General features: G+C 40.8%; 1 protein-coding gene across 2 annotated transcripts in view; it reads left to right on the forward strand.

Annotated features, from left to right (window-relative positions):
- The first annotated feature begins 1,115 nt into the window (after positions 1 to 1,115).
- Positions 1,116 to 15,787, forward strand: part of pla2r1 (phospholipase A2 receptor 1) — a 28,760-nt gene continuing 14,088 nt past the window's right edge. Inside the window, exons 1-13 of one of the 2 annotated variants that reach the window (XM_039794943.1) lie at positions 1,116 to 1,434; positions 2,845 to 3,225; positions 3,371 to 3,544; positions 4,832 to 4,996; positions 5,349 to 5,462; positions 6,008 to 6,157; positions 6,430 to 6,624; positions 6,746 to 6,909; positions 7,370 to 7,480; positions 10,866 to 10,978; positions 11,073 to 11,242; positions 12,174 to 12,382; positions 15,266 to 15,411. In XM_039794943.1, coding sequence (XP_039650877.1) covers positions 1,290 to 1,434; positions 2,845 to 3,225; positions 3,371 to 3,544; positions 4,832 to 4,996; positions 5,349 to 5,462; positions 6,008 to 6,157; positions 6,430 to 6,624; positions 6,746 to 6,909; positions 7,370 to 7,480; positions 10,866 to 10,978; positions 11,073 to 11,242; positions 12,174 to 12,382; positions 15,266 to 15,411 — 2,237 coding nt within the window. In that variant the 5' untranslated portion in view covers positions 1,116 to 1,289. Of the gene's footprint in view, positions 1,435 to 2,844; positions 3,226 to 3,370; positions 3,545 to 4,831; positions 4,997 to 5,348; positions 5,463 to 6,007; positions 6,158 to 6,429; positions 6,625 to 6,745; positions 6,910 to 7,369; positions 7,481 to 10,865; positions 10,979 to 11,072; positions 11,243 to 12,173; positions 12,383 to 15,265; positions 15,412 to 15,787 lie in introns of those variants that run through there. The other variant, XM_039794945.1, reaches the window with a different exon arrangement.

The following is a 15,787-nucleotide window of genomic DNA, read 5'->3' on the forward strand; positions in this document are numbered from 1 at the left end:
TTTTGATGGTGGGGGAAACCGGAGAACCTGGAGGAAACCCACACAAACATGGGGAGAACACACAAACTCCACACAGAAAGGCCCGGAACGACCTGGATTCGAACCTAGAACCTTCTTGCAGTGCTAACCATTGAGCCACCACGCTGCCATGCACAGATTGGGGTATGGATTTCGCAAGATGTGTGCATTTAGGAGGAAGGAGGGGTGTAATGAAAGATGCTCTTATAGACTTGCATTATGGGAAACTATAGGATCCAGTGTTTTTGGAGTTTTGATCAATCAACAAGTCTGTCAGGATGTCTTGGCCTCTGCTGTTTCAATTCTTGTGAATCCCCCAACTTTATGGAAGTGCAACAGTAAATTGCAGTATCAATACCACAATGTTAAAATATTCCATTACAATTATTGAAAACTTATCAATTTGAATCTGCAAAGTAAAATGTATTCAGTTACTTCCCACCACTACTCTGTTACAAAAGTCCTGCATTTAAAATGTTACTGTACAAAAGTATTAGCATCTGAATATATTAAAGTACCAAAAGTAGAATTACTTATACAGATTGGCCCATTTCAGAATAATGTATATTATAATATTGGATTATCATTGTTAATCATTGTCAGTGTGTTCACTCCTTTAATATTGCAGCTGGTAAAGATGGGGGTAATGTTAAGTACTTTATACACTACTAATTCCCCTCCTAGGTCTATACATTTTAATACACTTAATCATAGATTATAGAGTTATAAATTGTGGTGTGTATATTTTTACATATTTCTTATTTCTATTTTTTTCATATATTGTACTATTGTAGTATAATGCTCATATTTGGACATAATACTTATTTCTATTTTTTTTAAGGAACTTTATATTTCTATTCTACAATGGGAAAGTCTGTCTATCTCTCTCTCTCTCTCTCTCTGTCTGTCTATCTGTCTGCCTGCCAGCCTGTCTGTCCGTCTGTCTGTCTGTCTGTCTGTCTGTCTATCTATCTATCTATCCATCTATCTATCTATCTATCTATCTATCTATCTATCTATCTATCTATCTATCTATCTATCTATGTGAGCCCTTTTGTTCAGTCTAAATAAAGTTGTACAGCTCTGTCCCGGCAGAGCAGCAGCAGCTCCTCCGTCAGACGTGACGTCGCTGGTCCCCCGCTGAAAAACTTCTCTCGGCTCAAAGTTTTCTATGAGAGAAAAAAAAACAACGAGCCCAAAAATACTCTCTCTGACCAGGAGCTTCGGAATGTGCGGACATTTGCACTTCAACATTGTATCCCGCCGTCGAAATGTTAATGCATTTGTTTCGTTTCCTCGACTCCGTGGCTGTTGTGGCGACTATTTGTGTAGCAGTGTTGTTGGCGAAAAGCTGCCTGTGTGTCACCGAGGAGGACGATGAGGTCCTGGAGAAAAAACAGCTCATGGAGTTTTACAGTAAGTGAAATCATCTGGCTACAGTTGCTGCTCGGGGGTGCTTGTTATTATTATTATTATTTTTTTTTTTTTACTGTTAATGATCTCCTGCAAAAATAAGCCCACCCTTCATCTTTTGTCCTATGCTTTTAGGTAATTAGGCAGATCCGTATATAACTACTGATTAGTGAACGTGGAGGAGAACAGAGAAATCATGACAACATGTTGTCATTGTGCTGATCTTGTGTGTGAAGGGATGGTGACTGAAATCAAACTATTCCTCAGTCTCATGGGGGACCCCACCTAAACTATCTCCACGTTCCCTAGTTGGCCTCTGAACCACAGTTTGAGCCTCACTGCTGCAGCTTGGCTCACATTGCCAACAGTTATTTAGTTTATCTGTAAAGGACAGGACAAGCTAAATGTGCAAGTTCTTTTTGATAAAGAGAAACATGAGCTGTCCATTTTTTTTTTGTCCCCAAGATTAATTAATTACTAAAATTAAACATTATAAAAACCTAATAAAGTGACATCTGAATAAGGACACATGCAGATGGTTAACATGTGATCCTCTTTGCAATAGGGCTGAAGTAGTTGCCTAGTCTATTGCGTGATTATCAATGTTATTTTTTGAAAATCAATTAGTTTATGAAGGAATAACATCAAGCATTCACTGATTCCAGCTTCTCATAGGTGAGGATACACTGATTTCCTCAGTTTTATATCATTGCATGTTGAATTAGAGTTGAGACAATTGATGAACTGATTAGTCGATAGACTTACTGTAATATATCGTAAAATTGAATGCTTTTTGGACTGTTATTTGCACAAAACAAGCAAATTGAATGTCACCTAGTGCTGAGAAATTGTGAGAACCTTTCTGATATATTGTACAGTATTCCAAAAACCTTGATGAATCAAATAAATAATCATAATTTAAATATTTGATTGTTGCATAATTTCTAGTTTTCAAATTGTATCTCACCATTGTCATGGTACTAATTTTGTTCAGATCAGATTAAAAAAAACTCTTGTTCCCATTCAATACACAATTTGATATGTGTATGTATATTAATATGATGGTATAGTCCATATAGATATATAGTCCATATACACAGAGGATGGATATAGATCAATATATATATCAATATAGAAGCCGGGGGTGAAAAAATGAATTTGCACTTTACTTTCTGAACTGACTTTATGTACATTTTTTTTTGTATCCCATTGAGGAGGTATGCTATCATACAGTATATTAATATATTGTTTCGTGCTCTCACTCACTAGACCAGTCCATCCATCCATCATCCCCTCTCTGTGTTACACATTCACATAAATTCCTCACTTCCTCCCCCATGTCTCTCACCCCTCTTCTCTTCACACCTCCCCCTCCCCTCCTTTCCTTCTTGTCTCTCATCCATCTCTTTCCAGAAAAGGGTCTGTTTATCCTGGAGAGCGAGCCGCTGAAACGCTGCATCACAGTGGATCGCTCCAACCTGGTGCTGGAGGACTGCGAGCGGCCCACGCGCCGCATGCTGTGGAAGTGGGTCTCCCGACATCGCCTCTTCAATTTGGGCACCAGCATGTGCCTGGGCCTCAACATCTCTGACACGACGCAGCCGCTCGGCACGTTCGAGTGCGACATGGCTTTCCCTGTGCTGTGGTGGCGCTGCAGTGGAAACATGCTGTACGGGGCATCCCAGTGGATGGTGGCTGTGGCCGGACGTTTGGTGGTGGTAAAGAAAAACTCCTATCATGAGTGGAAAAGGTACAACACCCCTAGAGAGGGGCCCTGCTCATATCCATATGAAGGTAAACGTCTGAAATATCCTGTATCTTCTCTCTGACTCTTTGGTGACATTTCAGACACTTATGCAACACAAAATTTTTTTTGGACTTGCCTGCATAGGATATAAATTTGTCATTTACAATCATACTAGTTGTGTCTTATTTTCAGATATCCACACTTTGTTGGGAAATGCACATGGCATGCCCTGTGCTTTGCCCTTTAAATACAACAACAAATGGTACTCAGAGTGCACAACCGAGGGGCGCGAGGACCATCTTCAGTGGTGTGCTACCGCCACTCGCTACGATGAGGCCGAAAGATGGGGCTTCTGTCCGGTGCAAGGTAAAATGGACACAGATGCCCATAGAGTAAGAAAGGAACATGAGTAAATACGCTACATGGCCTGAAGTATGTTTCAACATCGTAATGCCCACATGCACAAAGGAAGGTCCATAATGAAATATTTATATATATATATAGAGTTTGGTGTGGAGAACCTGACTGATCTGCACAGAGCTCTGAACTCAACCCCAGCCAACACCTTTGAGATGAAAGGGAACGCCAACTGTAAGCCAGACATTATGGCCTAATGTCAGTGCTCAATTTAAGTAGTCATATCAACATATTAATGGTTTTAAAAGGAAATGTTCAAGAATCATATAAGGGTGTAATGGTTGGGTGTCCATTTACTTTTTGCCTTATAGTGTATTTATAATAATAATTAAATTTGTGTCACGGAAATTTGTTAAATTAAAACGCCTAATAAACCATACATTTAATACTTTTACAATATCTATTAGGGCTTATGCTGACCTAGTGGTTGATGGTAGTAGTATACAATATACTGTGATCACAACAATCACACAATTGTTCCGGTGCCGGGTGTCCCTCACCTTCCGCTTTCTTTGTGTTGGCATTATAAACTCCGGTCGATTTGGGAAACATCCTCCGAGCTAGCCTGAAAATCCAAACCCAAATCGGAAAGTTTAAGGGTCTGGCTATGAGTGATGAAAATGGCCCAACTCGAGGGGCGGCACCAAGCATGCATTAAAAATATCACTGCACGCAATTGAATAAGACTATGACCAATGTTTACTGACTGATTCGACATCGCAGCGCTGTCGTCATCTGTTTAACTCGCCTCTGGCCCGCCTATATCAGATACACCGATGTCTCATCACACACTCGACAGCCATCTTAATTCCAGAGCTCGCCTCCCTACGTGCACATGTTCCAACAAAACAAGTTCCTTCCCGAGGCTATTTTGCACAGGCACTGTTGCTTTGTCCAGGGCTTAGCACCGCCCGAGACGATTGTGATTGGTTTAAAGAAATGCCAGTAAATCAGACCATTATTTTCTCTGCAACGCTGTGGAGATAGGTCTGGCCATGCGAGACTAAGGTCTAAGTAAGCTCAAATCTTTCCTACCACACCATAATGACATTCTTGCAAATTTTATCTGACTCAAAAGAGATACAAACCCAGTATCATGTGAAAATGAAGTGACAGTTTGCTGCGTTCTCATTTTTTCTTTGACAGGCCATTTTGCTCTATGCTCACATTAACTTTAGACCATGGTGCACTGCATATACTTCATACTGCCTTTTGAATTCATGGCTTTATTCATAGATTCCAGTTGTGAGCATTTCTGGGAGTCAAACCAGGAGCTGCATGCGTGTTACCAGTTCAACCTGTACACCATCCTAACCTGGAGTCAGGCGCTGTCAACCTGTCAAGCTCAAGGTGGAAATCTGCTGAGCATCACCAGCCTAGCAGAGCACAGGTACATCAGAGGTAGGCATCTGGTAGAAAACACATGCAGGGACCATAAAGCTGCTGAATGAAACATCCACCATGTGCTGTACCTGCATCATTACAGGTACAGTACATGTTGTAACAGTAACAGTACACTAGAACTAGAACTACATTACACTAGACTGTACAGATTCTTCATTCATACTGCTTCAGATTAGGTTTTGGTGTTGTTCGATCACTCTGTATGTATTTTATCACTGTCTGCTGTCCTGGTTAATTTAAAATCCCACAGTGATATGTGATACCAGCTGATAGTTTACCAATAATTTATTTTTTTAAGAACATCAGATAAGATTTGCTGACAACATTGTGCTTTTGCATCTCGTGGTAGATCGACTGGCAAGTGTTGGAGCGATGGTATGGATCGGGCTGAACCACCTGAAGGATAGACAGGGGTGGCAGTGGTCTGATGGAGCACCTCTATCACTGGTCAATTTCACCACAGGTACTGATGATCTGTTTACTCCAGGGCTGAATGAGAGGGCAATGTTTCATGGGATTTTTTTTAACATGAATATGTTCAGTGTGTAATATGTTTCTTTAAAAAGAATTCTGTTTCAGTAGGTTTATTGTTATATCGTATAGAGCGCTTGCAATTTTGTGCACTTCAAGTGTGCTTAAAACCTGCTCTTGAGTTGATGAACAGTGTGGAAACAGATTGTAAAATGTGTGCATGACGTAAATACATGTATGAGCCAGAGAACCTTCATCAGCTCATTTAGTGACGTTGTAGAGCGTTGAGTGTTAATTGCTCTGAGTAATACAATGCATTGCGCTCATTCTCAGCTGGCACTTCTCTACACCTTATGTAACATAATAAGAAATGAGATGAGAGTTGTCTGTTGTAGTTTCAGTATTGAAAAGATTATTACCAGAACATGAATCCCATCACTGATGCAAATGAAAAAGTTGCTCTAACAATGAGGAACTAAAGATGAGGAAGAAAACATGGAAAATTAAACATTGCTCCCATCACTGTGTTCCCATCAGCTCTGCCTGCCAGCCCGCTGCAGGACAACAGCCAGTGTGGAGTGTACAACTCAGCCTTCGAGGGTCACTGGCAGAGTCTGTCCTGTGAGTCTGCTCTGCCTTACATCTGTAAGAAGACGCCTAACGACACCCAGAGAGCCGAGCCACTAGGTGAGAGTGTTTGCACACGTGCATTGCTTTAATATCTGACATCCAGGACTGTAGAACGGATGAATTATGGGTTGTAGTGCAGCTTTTTTAGCTCTTGTAGCTTTTGGCCTCAACAGCTGCACTGCACCTGGGGAGTTTGACTTTTAACCCTTCTCTCTATTGCGCTGTTGGTGGTTAGACCAAAACAATGTTTGCTGTGAATCTGTGTTATTCTATTCTGTTGTGTTCTTATTTCTCCTCCTCCCCTCTCCCAATTCTTTTTCCTCTTACAGAGAACTGGCAGTATATCCGCACAGAGTGTGCTAATGGTTGGTGGCCTCATAATGGTTTCTGCTACCGGCTGCTGTCAGAGACAGAAGCAGGAAGCTGGGAGGATTCTTCCCGGGCCTGTGGCTCTCAGGGGGCAAACCTCACCAGCCTCCACTCTCTGTCTGACGTGGAAATGCTGCTCAACCTCCTGGCTAACTGTAAGCAGCATCGTGCAATGCAGATAGTATATGAAGTTCGACTTGTTATAAACACTCTGGGAGTATACCCAGGGGATACTAAATACCATTTTGTGTGTGTGCGTGCCCTCATGTTTCACAGTTTCTGGGGAGAGTATCGAGGCGTGGATCGGCCTTTGGAAAAAGGCCTCATCTCCGACTGTAGAGTGGTCTGATGGCTCCCCGGTAACTCTCACTCTTTGGCACCAGTATCACCCTCTTCGCAACCTGACGGATGCAACACTCTGTGTCAAAGCAGACAGGGAGGTGGGAAACCCTGTATTGGTGCTTCTTTATTGTAGAAACGCTCTTGAAGCTAATTATAAGTGAGTTAAGTTAGCGAATTTGAATTGAATGAATCCCTTTTAGAGCTGCAACTATTGATGATGATGATTATTAGCCTATTCATTAATTGTTTGGTGTGTATGCCCATCACAATTTTCTAGAGCCTAAGATTATGTCTTCAAATGTCTGTTTTTGTCTGACCAACAGTTCAAAACCCAAATATATTCAATTAATTTAAGACAAGTACAAGCACCATATCTCTCACTTGAGTAGCTGAAACCATCAACTGACTAATTGAATGATTATTTATCAATTATCAAAATATTAAATCATCGACATATAATTAATCATCTACTCGTGTTGGCTCTAATCCCTTTTGTAATGTTTGTATGCATTCATCGGGTGTTGTCGTAGTGGGAGTAAAGTGTTAACTCTTTCACAGGAAGGTAACTGGCTTTTAGCCTCATGTGATGAGCGGCTGCCTGCTGTGTGTAGAAGAGAAAGCCAGAATCACATTCATCAGCCTGGAACCTGGGATGAGGGTTGTCCTGAGGTAGGAAAATGACCGCACAAGTACACGCACATACTGTACATCCAGGTCGACATTTACTCAATTGCTGATTCAAGACAAGGAAACCCAGTTTTGTATAGTAGCTCAACCTTTGCCTTAACCTCTCAGCAGAAGGGGATCAAGAACAACACGTTTCATGATTACGCAACACTTAATCTTCTTAATGTACCTCTGATAAGACTTTACCCATAATGTGGCACAACTCTGGTTTCAGGTTGTTCCAGTATTTGTATAACTAGTGCAGTGCCCGTTACTAATGTGCCTGTTTGGAACGGGCGATTGCTTGGCCTTTGGTATTCACAAAATTACTTACAGAGGTGTTGTCTTGTGTCGCATGATCTTTAACAAATTTAACACTTGAGCAGAGGTGTTCATTTCTATACAGGTTTATATAGGTTTAGTGGCTTGACGGTTAACGGTGAAGTATGGATTTGATTCGCGGATGTATTTTGGCGACGGTAATGTTATTAGTGTTGTAAGTTAGCAGTAGACTTAATTAACCCGACCCAAGGCGATTCTGATGAAAACTGATGTATCAACCCGGTTCAACGCATTGCACAGCGCTGTGAAGGTATAATCTCCGAAATTACGTTACGTTCTGCCAGCTCACAGCAATTTAATACAATAACAGGAAAAGAGTCCTTCAGGCATTCTGAAACGTCCTTAAATTCAGGAATTGTCGTTTGTTTATTCCAAGTCAAAGACAGTCCAAAGTAGTGCAACTTTGCAAATTTTGTGGGTCTGAGGTGTATGTCACATTTTAGCCGCCAAAGCTCCGCTGCTTTCTGTCTCTGGTCCTCAGTGTGAGAGGAGTGGCCAGCGGCTAGAGCGGCAAAAGCCAATGTGTGCTTCTTTTACCTATATATTTAACGATATTGTTTGCATTTCTAATCCAAACAATGTCAAACTTGGCACTTACTCGTGCCCGTAGCAAGACACCTGTGAAATTTGAAATCCATCGGACTCAACGGTTCGAGAGATATGCGCATAACACACAGACAGACAGACAGACAGACAGACAGACATTCCTGCAATTTATAGATATACTACTGCAGTGGCTGTTGAAAATGTGCCTGTTATTGCTTGGCCTGTGGTATTGCTGCTTGTAGAATTCTTCAAAACCAAATTGTACCCCAAAATTACTTGAAGAAGGACCCCAAACCACTTAACATGCACCTCCACTGTATAGCCTACTACCGAGTTACAGTGTAGGCTACGTCTACATCAGAGGAAGACATTGTACTACTATATTTACCTGACAGAGAATGCTGCAGATTCAGAATGTAATCACAAAATATCACAATGAAAATGTGGAGTAATCAGACATTAGCGTCATGGACTCATGGCAGTGTGCTACCCAACTGGCCCGTTATGAGAGCTACATATCTGTGTTCATCAACCACCAGAACCGGACCGCGTGTGTATGTGCACCCATGCAGAGAGAGAGAGAGAGAGAGAGAGAGAGAGAGAGAGAGACTTCTTGTGTCGTATGATCATTAACAAATTTAACACTTCAGCAGAGGTGATCATTTCCATACAGGTTTAGTGGCTTGACAGTTAACTGTAGATGGCTGTGCTTTGCATGTGTGGGATTCTGAAACGTCCTTAAATTCGGGAATTGTCGTTTGTTTATTCAAAGTCAAAGACAGTCCAAAGTAGTGCAACTTTGCACATTTTTGTGGGTCTGTGGGAGCGGCCAGCGGCTAGAGTGGCCAAAGCCAGTGTGTGCTTCTTTTACCTATATATTTAACGATATATTTAGCATTTATTATCCAAACAACATCAAATGCACTTACTCGTGCCGGTAGCAAGACACCTGTCAAGTTTGAAATCCATCGGACTAACGGTTCGAGAGATATGCGCATAACAGACTGACAGACAGACAGACAGACAGACAGACAGACAGACGTTCCTGCAATGTATAGATAGATATGTATGCCTTTGTAAGGGACTCCCTTTGATTTGTAAGAAAATCTGATTTGTTGACTTGGTAAAGGTTTCCGACTGAAACAAAAGTGACTTATTTTTTGACTCTGTCAGGCAGATTATGTGCTGTGTAGTGTTACAATAGCTCCATACAGATCAGGAAGTGCATGAGGCGGAGCCACACGCCCACTGCAGTTCAACTTCTGAGCAAGTTGCCCTTGCAGAAGCACAATGAGCTGGTTCACTCCACTGCTGACGTATTGTCTGGAGTTCATGTTGCTCCCTGATTCTGTTTACAAGAATATCAGACTCCTGAGTCATCGGGCTATTTCATACCCTGAAACATGAGGCCAAAAATGGCCCTGAAGGCGCAATATGAGTGGACATGCTCGAGCAGTCTCTGATGATTCCTGCTAGGGTTTTAGCAAACAAAACCATATTTTCCACTTTAGTCTCTTCATTGTCTGGGTTGGAAATGTTTACTGTAGTGACATTTTGTTGATAATGTGACTGCAGACACTCTAGCTTTAAAGAAAGCTTTGAGTTTTGCTATCATTTAAATGTTTGTGTAGGCCTCTGGACCCCAAGTATATGGAAGATGGGGGTAGATGGGATTTAGGGGTGAACAGGGGGCAAATTAACACCACTTGTCAAAACACTCACCCACCACACAGCCTAACGCACACACTTGCATATAATTGCAACACATAGAATAACCTTTGCTCCAGATTAGGACTGGGTAGTACCAATAATAAGGCGTAATAACGAGTTTTGGTACTTGATGCCAAAAGCAAACCTTAAAGACCTTGAGAAATATAAACATGTAACAGACTAAAAAAGATTGTGAACTGGGTAAATATTACCTGATTAATATCATCATGCCATAGATGTTAGCATTTTGCTCAAATCACCGTTTAAAGAAAAGACGTTTTCAAATATTAAATGTTGTCTAAATACAAGCAACCATAGAAGAACTTTGCCTAAATGAAAACTGGCAATTTCTTTTCATTTAAATCGGGAAGTCTCAGATCAAAGAATACTGTAAAAAAAGTAAAACAAATCTCAAATCTGACCAAACAGTCAGTGGCAATGTTAAGTACTTGACGAATTTAGATACTGGGGGCTATGGACATATTATCGGATATATTATCATATCAATTGTGCAATGGTACTTTAGTTTGTATTTTTTTTTTATGCGTCACAAACCCAGTGTCTGTGCTCTCTGCTGAATGTTAACTCCTGTAACTTTATTTTGCAGTGCTGTTTCTTCAGGTCATGACATTCTTATCATACGTGTTTTGATTAAATTTCAGGTCCTCTGTGGAGGTACTACATGTATATTTGATGATGTTTTTGTTTTGTGCAATATATAAAGAAGCTTCATCTCGAATAGAACGTAGATGGAGTTTGATTAGGGGATTTTGTTTTGCTGATGCTGCAGGGCTGGAAGCGACACGGCCACTCCTGCTACACGGTGACTAGCCATGAACAGAGCTATGGAGATGCACTGATGGGATATTACTGCAAGGCTTCTCTCCTAACTGTGGAAAACAGGTGGTTTATTGAGCAAATGATTTATTGTGTTTTATTTGTGGCAACATTGGCTTCTGTCCCCTCACCTCTCCTCTCTTCTTCCTCGTGCTGCCAGGTTTGAGCAGGCATTTGTCAACAGTTTGCTGAGCGAGAGTGGGACCAACAGCAGCAGGTATTACTGGATCGGCCTCACGGACCAGGAGAAGAAGGGAGAGTACAGCTGGCTTCTTCACAATGGCTCCTCGCTGCCTCTCACCTTCACAAACTGGAACAAACACCAACCAGGTCGGCACATTTCTATTTGCTTATTATGCATAAGTATACTGTGATTGTGTTTAGCTCGGGGTTTGGTTTAATGTAAATACCCCTCCACCCAGTGTTGTAGTACTCAAGATCGGTCTTGGTCTTAAAGGAACACGCCGGGACCAAGGGGCTTCTCATGTGCTGCGAGCAAATCACTCCGCCCAAGTAGCAGAAGTAGCAGTGCTTCGCCTTTCTAGTTCCCAGTTTGTATACGGTTAGAAGACGGCTGTGTCTCATGTGACCTTGTTATTTGTACACGCTGTGACTCTACAAATCACAACATGTAAATAGGAAAATGTTATTTTGTCACTTATTGGGAGCAGTAGTCTAGATGGAGCCAGTTACCTCCAGGATCTGTGCTAAGCTAGGCTAGAGATGGGTGCGTCAGACAGAGTTACAGCACGCACGGAGATGAGAAGGGTATGTATGGACTTATCTAACTCTGGGGGATATGGTGAATAAGCTAAAGTCCCAATAAGTCAGCGTGTTCCTTTTAAGACCGGTCTCAAGACCACTTTTTTGAAGATCTTGGTCTCGTTTTGGAATCGACTGCCTTTTTCCTCGGTCTTGTCTCAGTCTCAGAAAGAAAGGACTCTGGATGTTATTTCAAGACTGGTCTAGACCACAACTGCAGGGATATCACTAAATTGACTGTGCATTGTCAAGTTTTATATGTTAACATCATTACTGTGATTGGATGTAAAACGTCCTGCTTCAAATGCAACCAATAACTTGACTCATTTCTAATTTGAAATTTGTTACTGTTAACCCCCTCTCCCCGCCCCCTTAACACGCACCACATGGTGGCTCTTGTCTTGGTGATGACTTGGTCTCGGTTTAGGTGGTCTTGACTACAACACTGCCTCCACCTTTTCAACTCCTTCATCTTCTCCTTTCCTTTTACTTTCCCCAGTCAGTGCTGGTGGATGTGTTGCTATGTCAGGTGGCCCTGCTTTGGGTCACTGGGAAGTTAAAGACTGCAAGTCCCACAAGGCATTTTCAGTGTGCAAGCAGAGCATCAGCAGTTACCATGATGTCCAGCTGCCAGAGCACCACATTGATGCCTACGCCCCTTGTCCTCCAGGGTGGGAATCACACTCTGGGATGCTCCACTGTTTTAAGGTAGGACCTCTGGGAGCCTTTTACGGGGAAGTGTAAGGGATTTTTTGTAAAAAAGTGGTAGGCCCAAAGGCCAGAAAATCTGACTCCAATAATCTCTCTAAAATTCTAATCCCCAGCGTATTCGTTGATGACTCAAAAGACAGAAACCTCAAAGAATCACTGAGACGATAGAATAAAGTCAAGTACTTTTACCGAACAGTATTTTAAGTAATTACAAACGCATGCAGGCCTACATGCGGGATACACAACTGACACCTCCTCGTGCCTCCCAGTTATGCGCAATGTTACACAGTTCCACTCCTTTTTACTCTCTCCAGCTGTAGTCCTTCCTCTGTGTCCTCAGCATGTGGGAGATGCTTCATGCACCCCAGGATGGCAGAAGTCTGTTCATTCTCCGAATGGGGGTGGACAGAAACCCCTCGCTCCTCGTCGTGACCTTTTTGACCAAGCGCCTAAACACATATCCCTACTTGACTATTTCCTGCCATAAAACCTCTCATACATAAACACACAATCATCATGGTAAACTTTAACTTTAACATCCTATATGGCATCACCCCCTCTTCTCTCCCTCAAACTTGTATCTCAACCTCACAGGGGGGTGACCTTTAGCAAGCTTAACCTCCTATGCGTCAGTGACATTCCATTGAACCACTTCCTCAATTGACTGCACACTGCTTCTTTTGCAACCCTGACAAATAAAAACAGCTTTGATTCCCAGTCCGGACTGGCCCTTTTTTGTGGAGTTTGCATGTTCTTCCAGACTTTCTTTGACATATTATACTATTAACTTTTTCTACAGACAATGACATTCTTATCACATTTTTCACCCCTTTTTTGACATACCATACCATAACTTTTATCACTTTTTTTCCAACAAAAAAAGTTCAATCCCCAGTATGGGCTTGGCCTTTTTTGTGGAGTTTGCATGTTCTTCCAGACTTTCTCTGGCATACTATACTTTGACTTTTTTATGACTTTCTCTGGCATACTATACTATGACTTTTTTCCACTTTCTTCAACATACTATATACTGTCTTTTTTATCACAAAAGAAACGTTATAATATAATTCTAAATAATTTGTATAACCTTCAAATTAAGAATACTGTCCACAATATTATCCACAGCATCTGTCTTTCTCTTTATTACACTTTCACTGACATGGACCTTTTAAAGTAACTCTCTAACATTCACCACCCTCATTATGTACCTGTCTGATTTGTTGCATGGTGCTCCGCATGCTGTCCCATACTCGCTGGTCTAAAACATTCTGGTAAGGCCTCACCAAAATAGAATTATTAGAATCAGTATTTAGTGACTTAAACAGTGTACTGTATTTGTCACTGCTAAAAAACACAACTAAACACTCTAGTACACTATAAACGTTAATATAGGTTGTAATAGCTGCTTAAACGACCTCTAGGAATTTCTAATTTCTAATTTCTTTATTTTTGAAAGGGGACAGTGAACATTAATCAACATTGAAACAATGTAAATGTTCCCGAGTTAGCTCAAAAGTGCTAATTTTCATCGGTAGTCCCCGATTAACAGACTCTTTAATATTAATCATCTCTTTTTCTGTGTTGAAGGTCACATGACACAAAATGTAGTTACCTGTGATGTTCTTTTGTATGCTAAGTGGTTTTACACTTTAAAATACTTTAATAATATAATATTTCAGGTGAACAGTCTGCAGACAAAATTTTTTTTATTTTTTTCCCCATGGAAGTTGAAATTGTTGTAGATTCGCAAGTTGAGATCATTGTAAATTCGCAAGTTGAAATCATAAATTCGCAAGTTGAAATTGTTGCAAATTCTCAAGTTTAGATCATTGTAAATTCGAAAGTTGAAATCGTTGTAAATTCGCAAGTTGAAATTGTTGTTGGAAATTCGCTGTTGAAATTACACAAATTAAACCACATCCATTCTTCACAAACACTCCCGTGTGGCATACCTGAGGCGGGCTTTGAACCCGCGTCTCCTGGTCGTAGGTCGGCGTCGTTCCACACTGGACCATCTCCGGGGATGATAAACACAAGATCCAAAGAGAAAGAAGAAATTTCACCTTCATCAGCCTTGTCTTTTCCTTTTGTTGCCTTTTAAAAGCTCTTAAACATGCAGATAATCCATTAAAACATCTTAAATGTGCAGAGAATCCTTGAAAAGCCTTTAACACTTTCCAAGACACAAGTTATAACCAACCAAACCCTTTAATATAGTGTGATGCATTTATCGATCCATGAAATAACCTAAAACCTGCATCACAAAATTGAGGCGACTCTGTGAAGTTGAACCTTGGTTGAAATATTGAGATAACGTTTTAGACTCCTGAGAGCTCAACTGAAAAAAAACTGCCCCACAGTCTGAAGGTTGTGAGTTTAAATCCCGCCTTTATCATTTGTTTTTCTTTTCCATAAAGGAGTCTTACTCACTAGAGGGAGCCATCACTATAAATATAGCTATTTAATATAGCTTATAATTGCTGCTTAAACAAGTCAAATGTAATTTGAAGGTGAGACTACTAACCACAAAGCTACTGCCTGCTACAAAGAATAGCCTCCAAATAATCATTTGAATTGAGAAAAGATTTTAAAGAAAATTTAACATTATGTGATTCACCAAAAATGCATGTATTGCAGGGTTATAATATTGCTGTTCTTTTTGTTATATTGCTTTTGAAAGTTTGACATACTATTCTCTCCCATGCCCGAAACATTTTGAAATTGATGAAAACATTCACAGAATATACCTATGTATTGAAAATACACCGAAAAAAACAAAAACTGTTTATATGATGCATCTCTACAGCCTTAGTGACAATGTTTGTTGTCCATTTAAGATGTACTGTAACTCTCAGCTGAAAGTAAGTGTTGCTCCTCTAGGTGTTCCACGATGAGAAAGTTCTGATGAAGCGTTCCTGGGTGGAAGCCGACTTCTTCTGCCAGGCCCTCGGTGCTCAGCTGGCCAGTTTCCACCACTATGAGGAGCAGGTGTTTGTTAAGCAGCTCCTCTCTACCATGTTTGAAGGGTTGGTACAGCCCTCTGGGCCTCGTCAGTGCAGGAATGTCATGGGAACTGATAAATGCATCAGTTGTGGTGTTTTTATTTTATGTGCATAGAGCAGCAGGTACACAATTTAATGATTGGCTTCTGAAGATGAAATGTGGTTTAGGATTGTTTTATAATATGTCTACAGATGATTTGTATTTTTACTGGACGCCTCCAGTAAAAACAACAAAACACATAAATAAGTCAAATAACTAAGTACAGTAATACATTTTAAAATATCAAGTTTCTTAATGGCAATTGTTAACAATAGTGGATGTGCTGCAATTGTTTAATAATCTTGTAGAATCAAGTAAGGAAATTTGCGGACATCCAATCGTTCACATCTGCTAGACTTC

Source organism: Perca fluviatilis, chromosome 3 (assembly GCF_010015445.1).
Source record: "Perca fluviatilis chromosome 3, GENO_Pfluv_1.0, whole genome shotgun sequence".
NCBI classification, from domain to species: domain Eukaryota; kingdom Metazoa; phylum Chordata; class Actinopteri; order Perciformes; family Percidae; genus Perca; species Perca fluviatilis.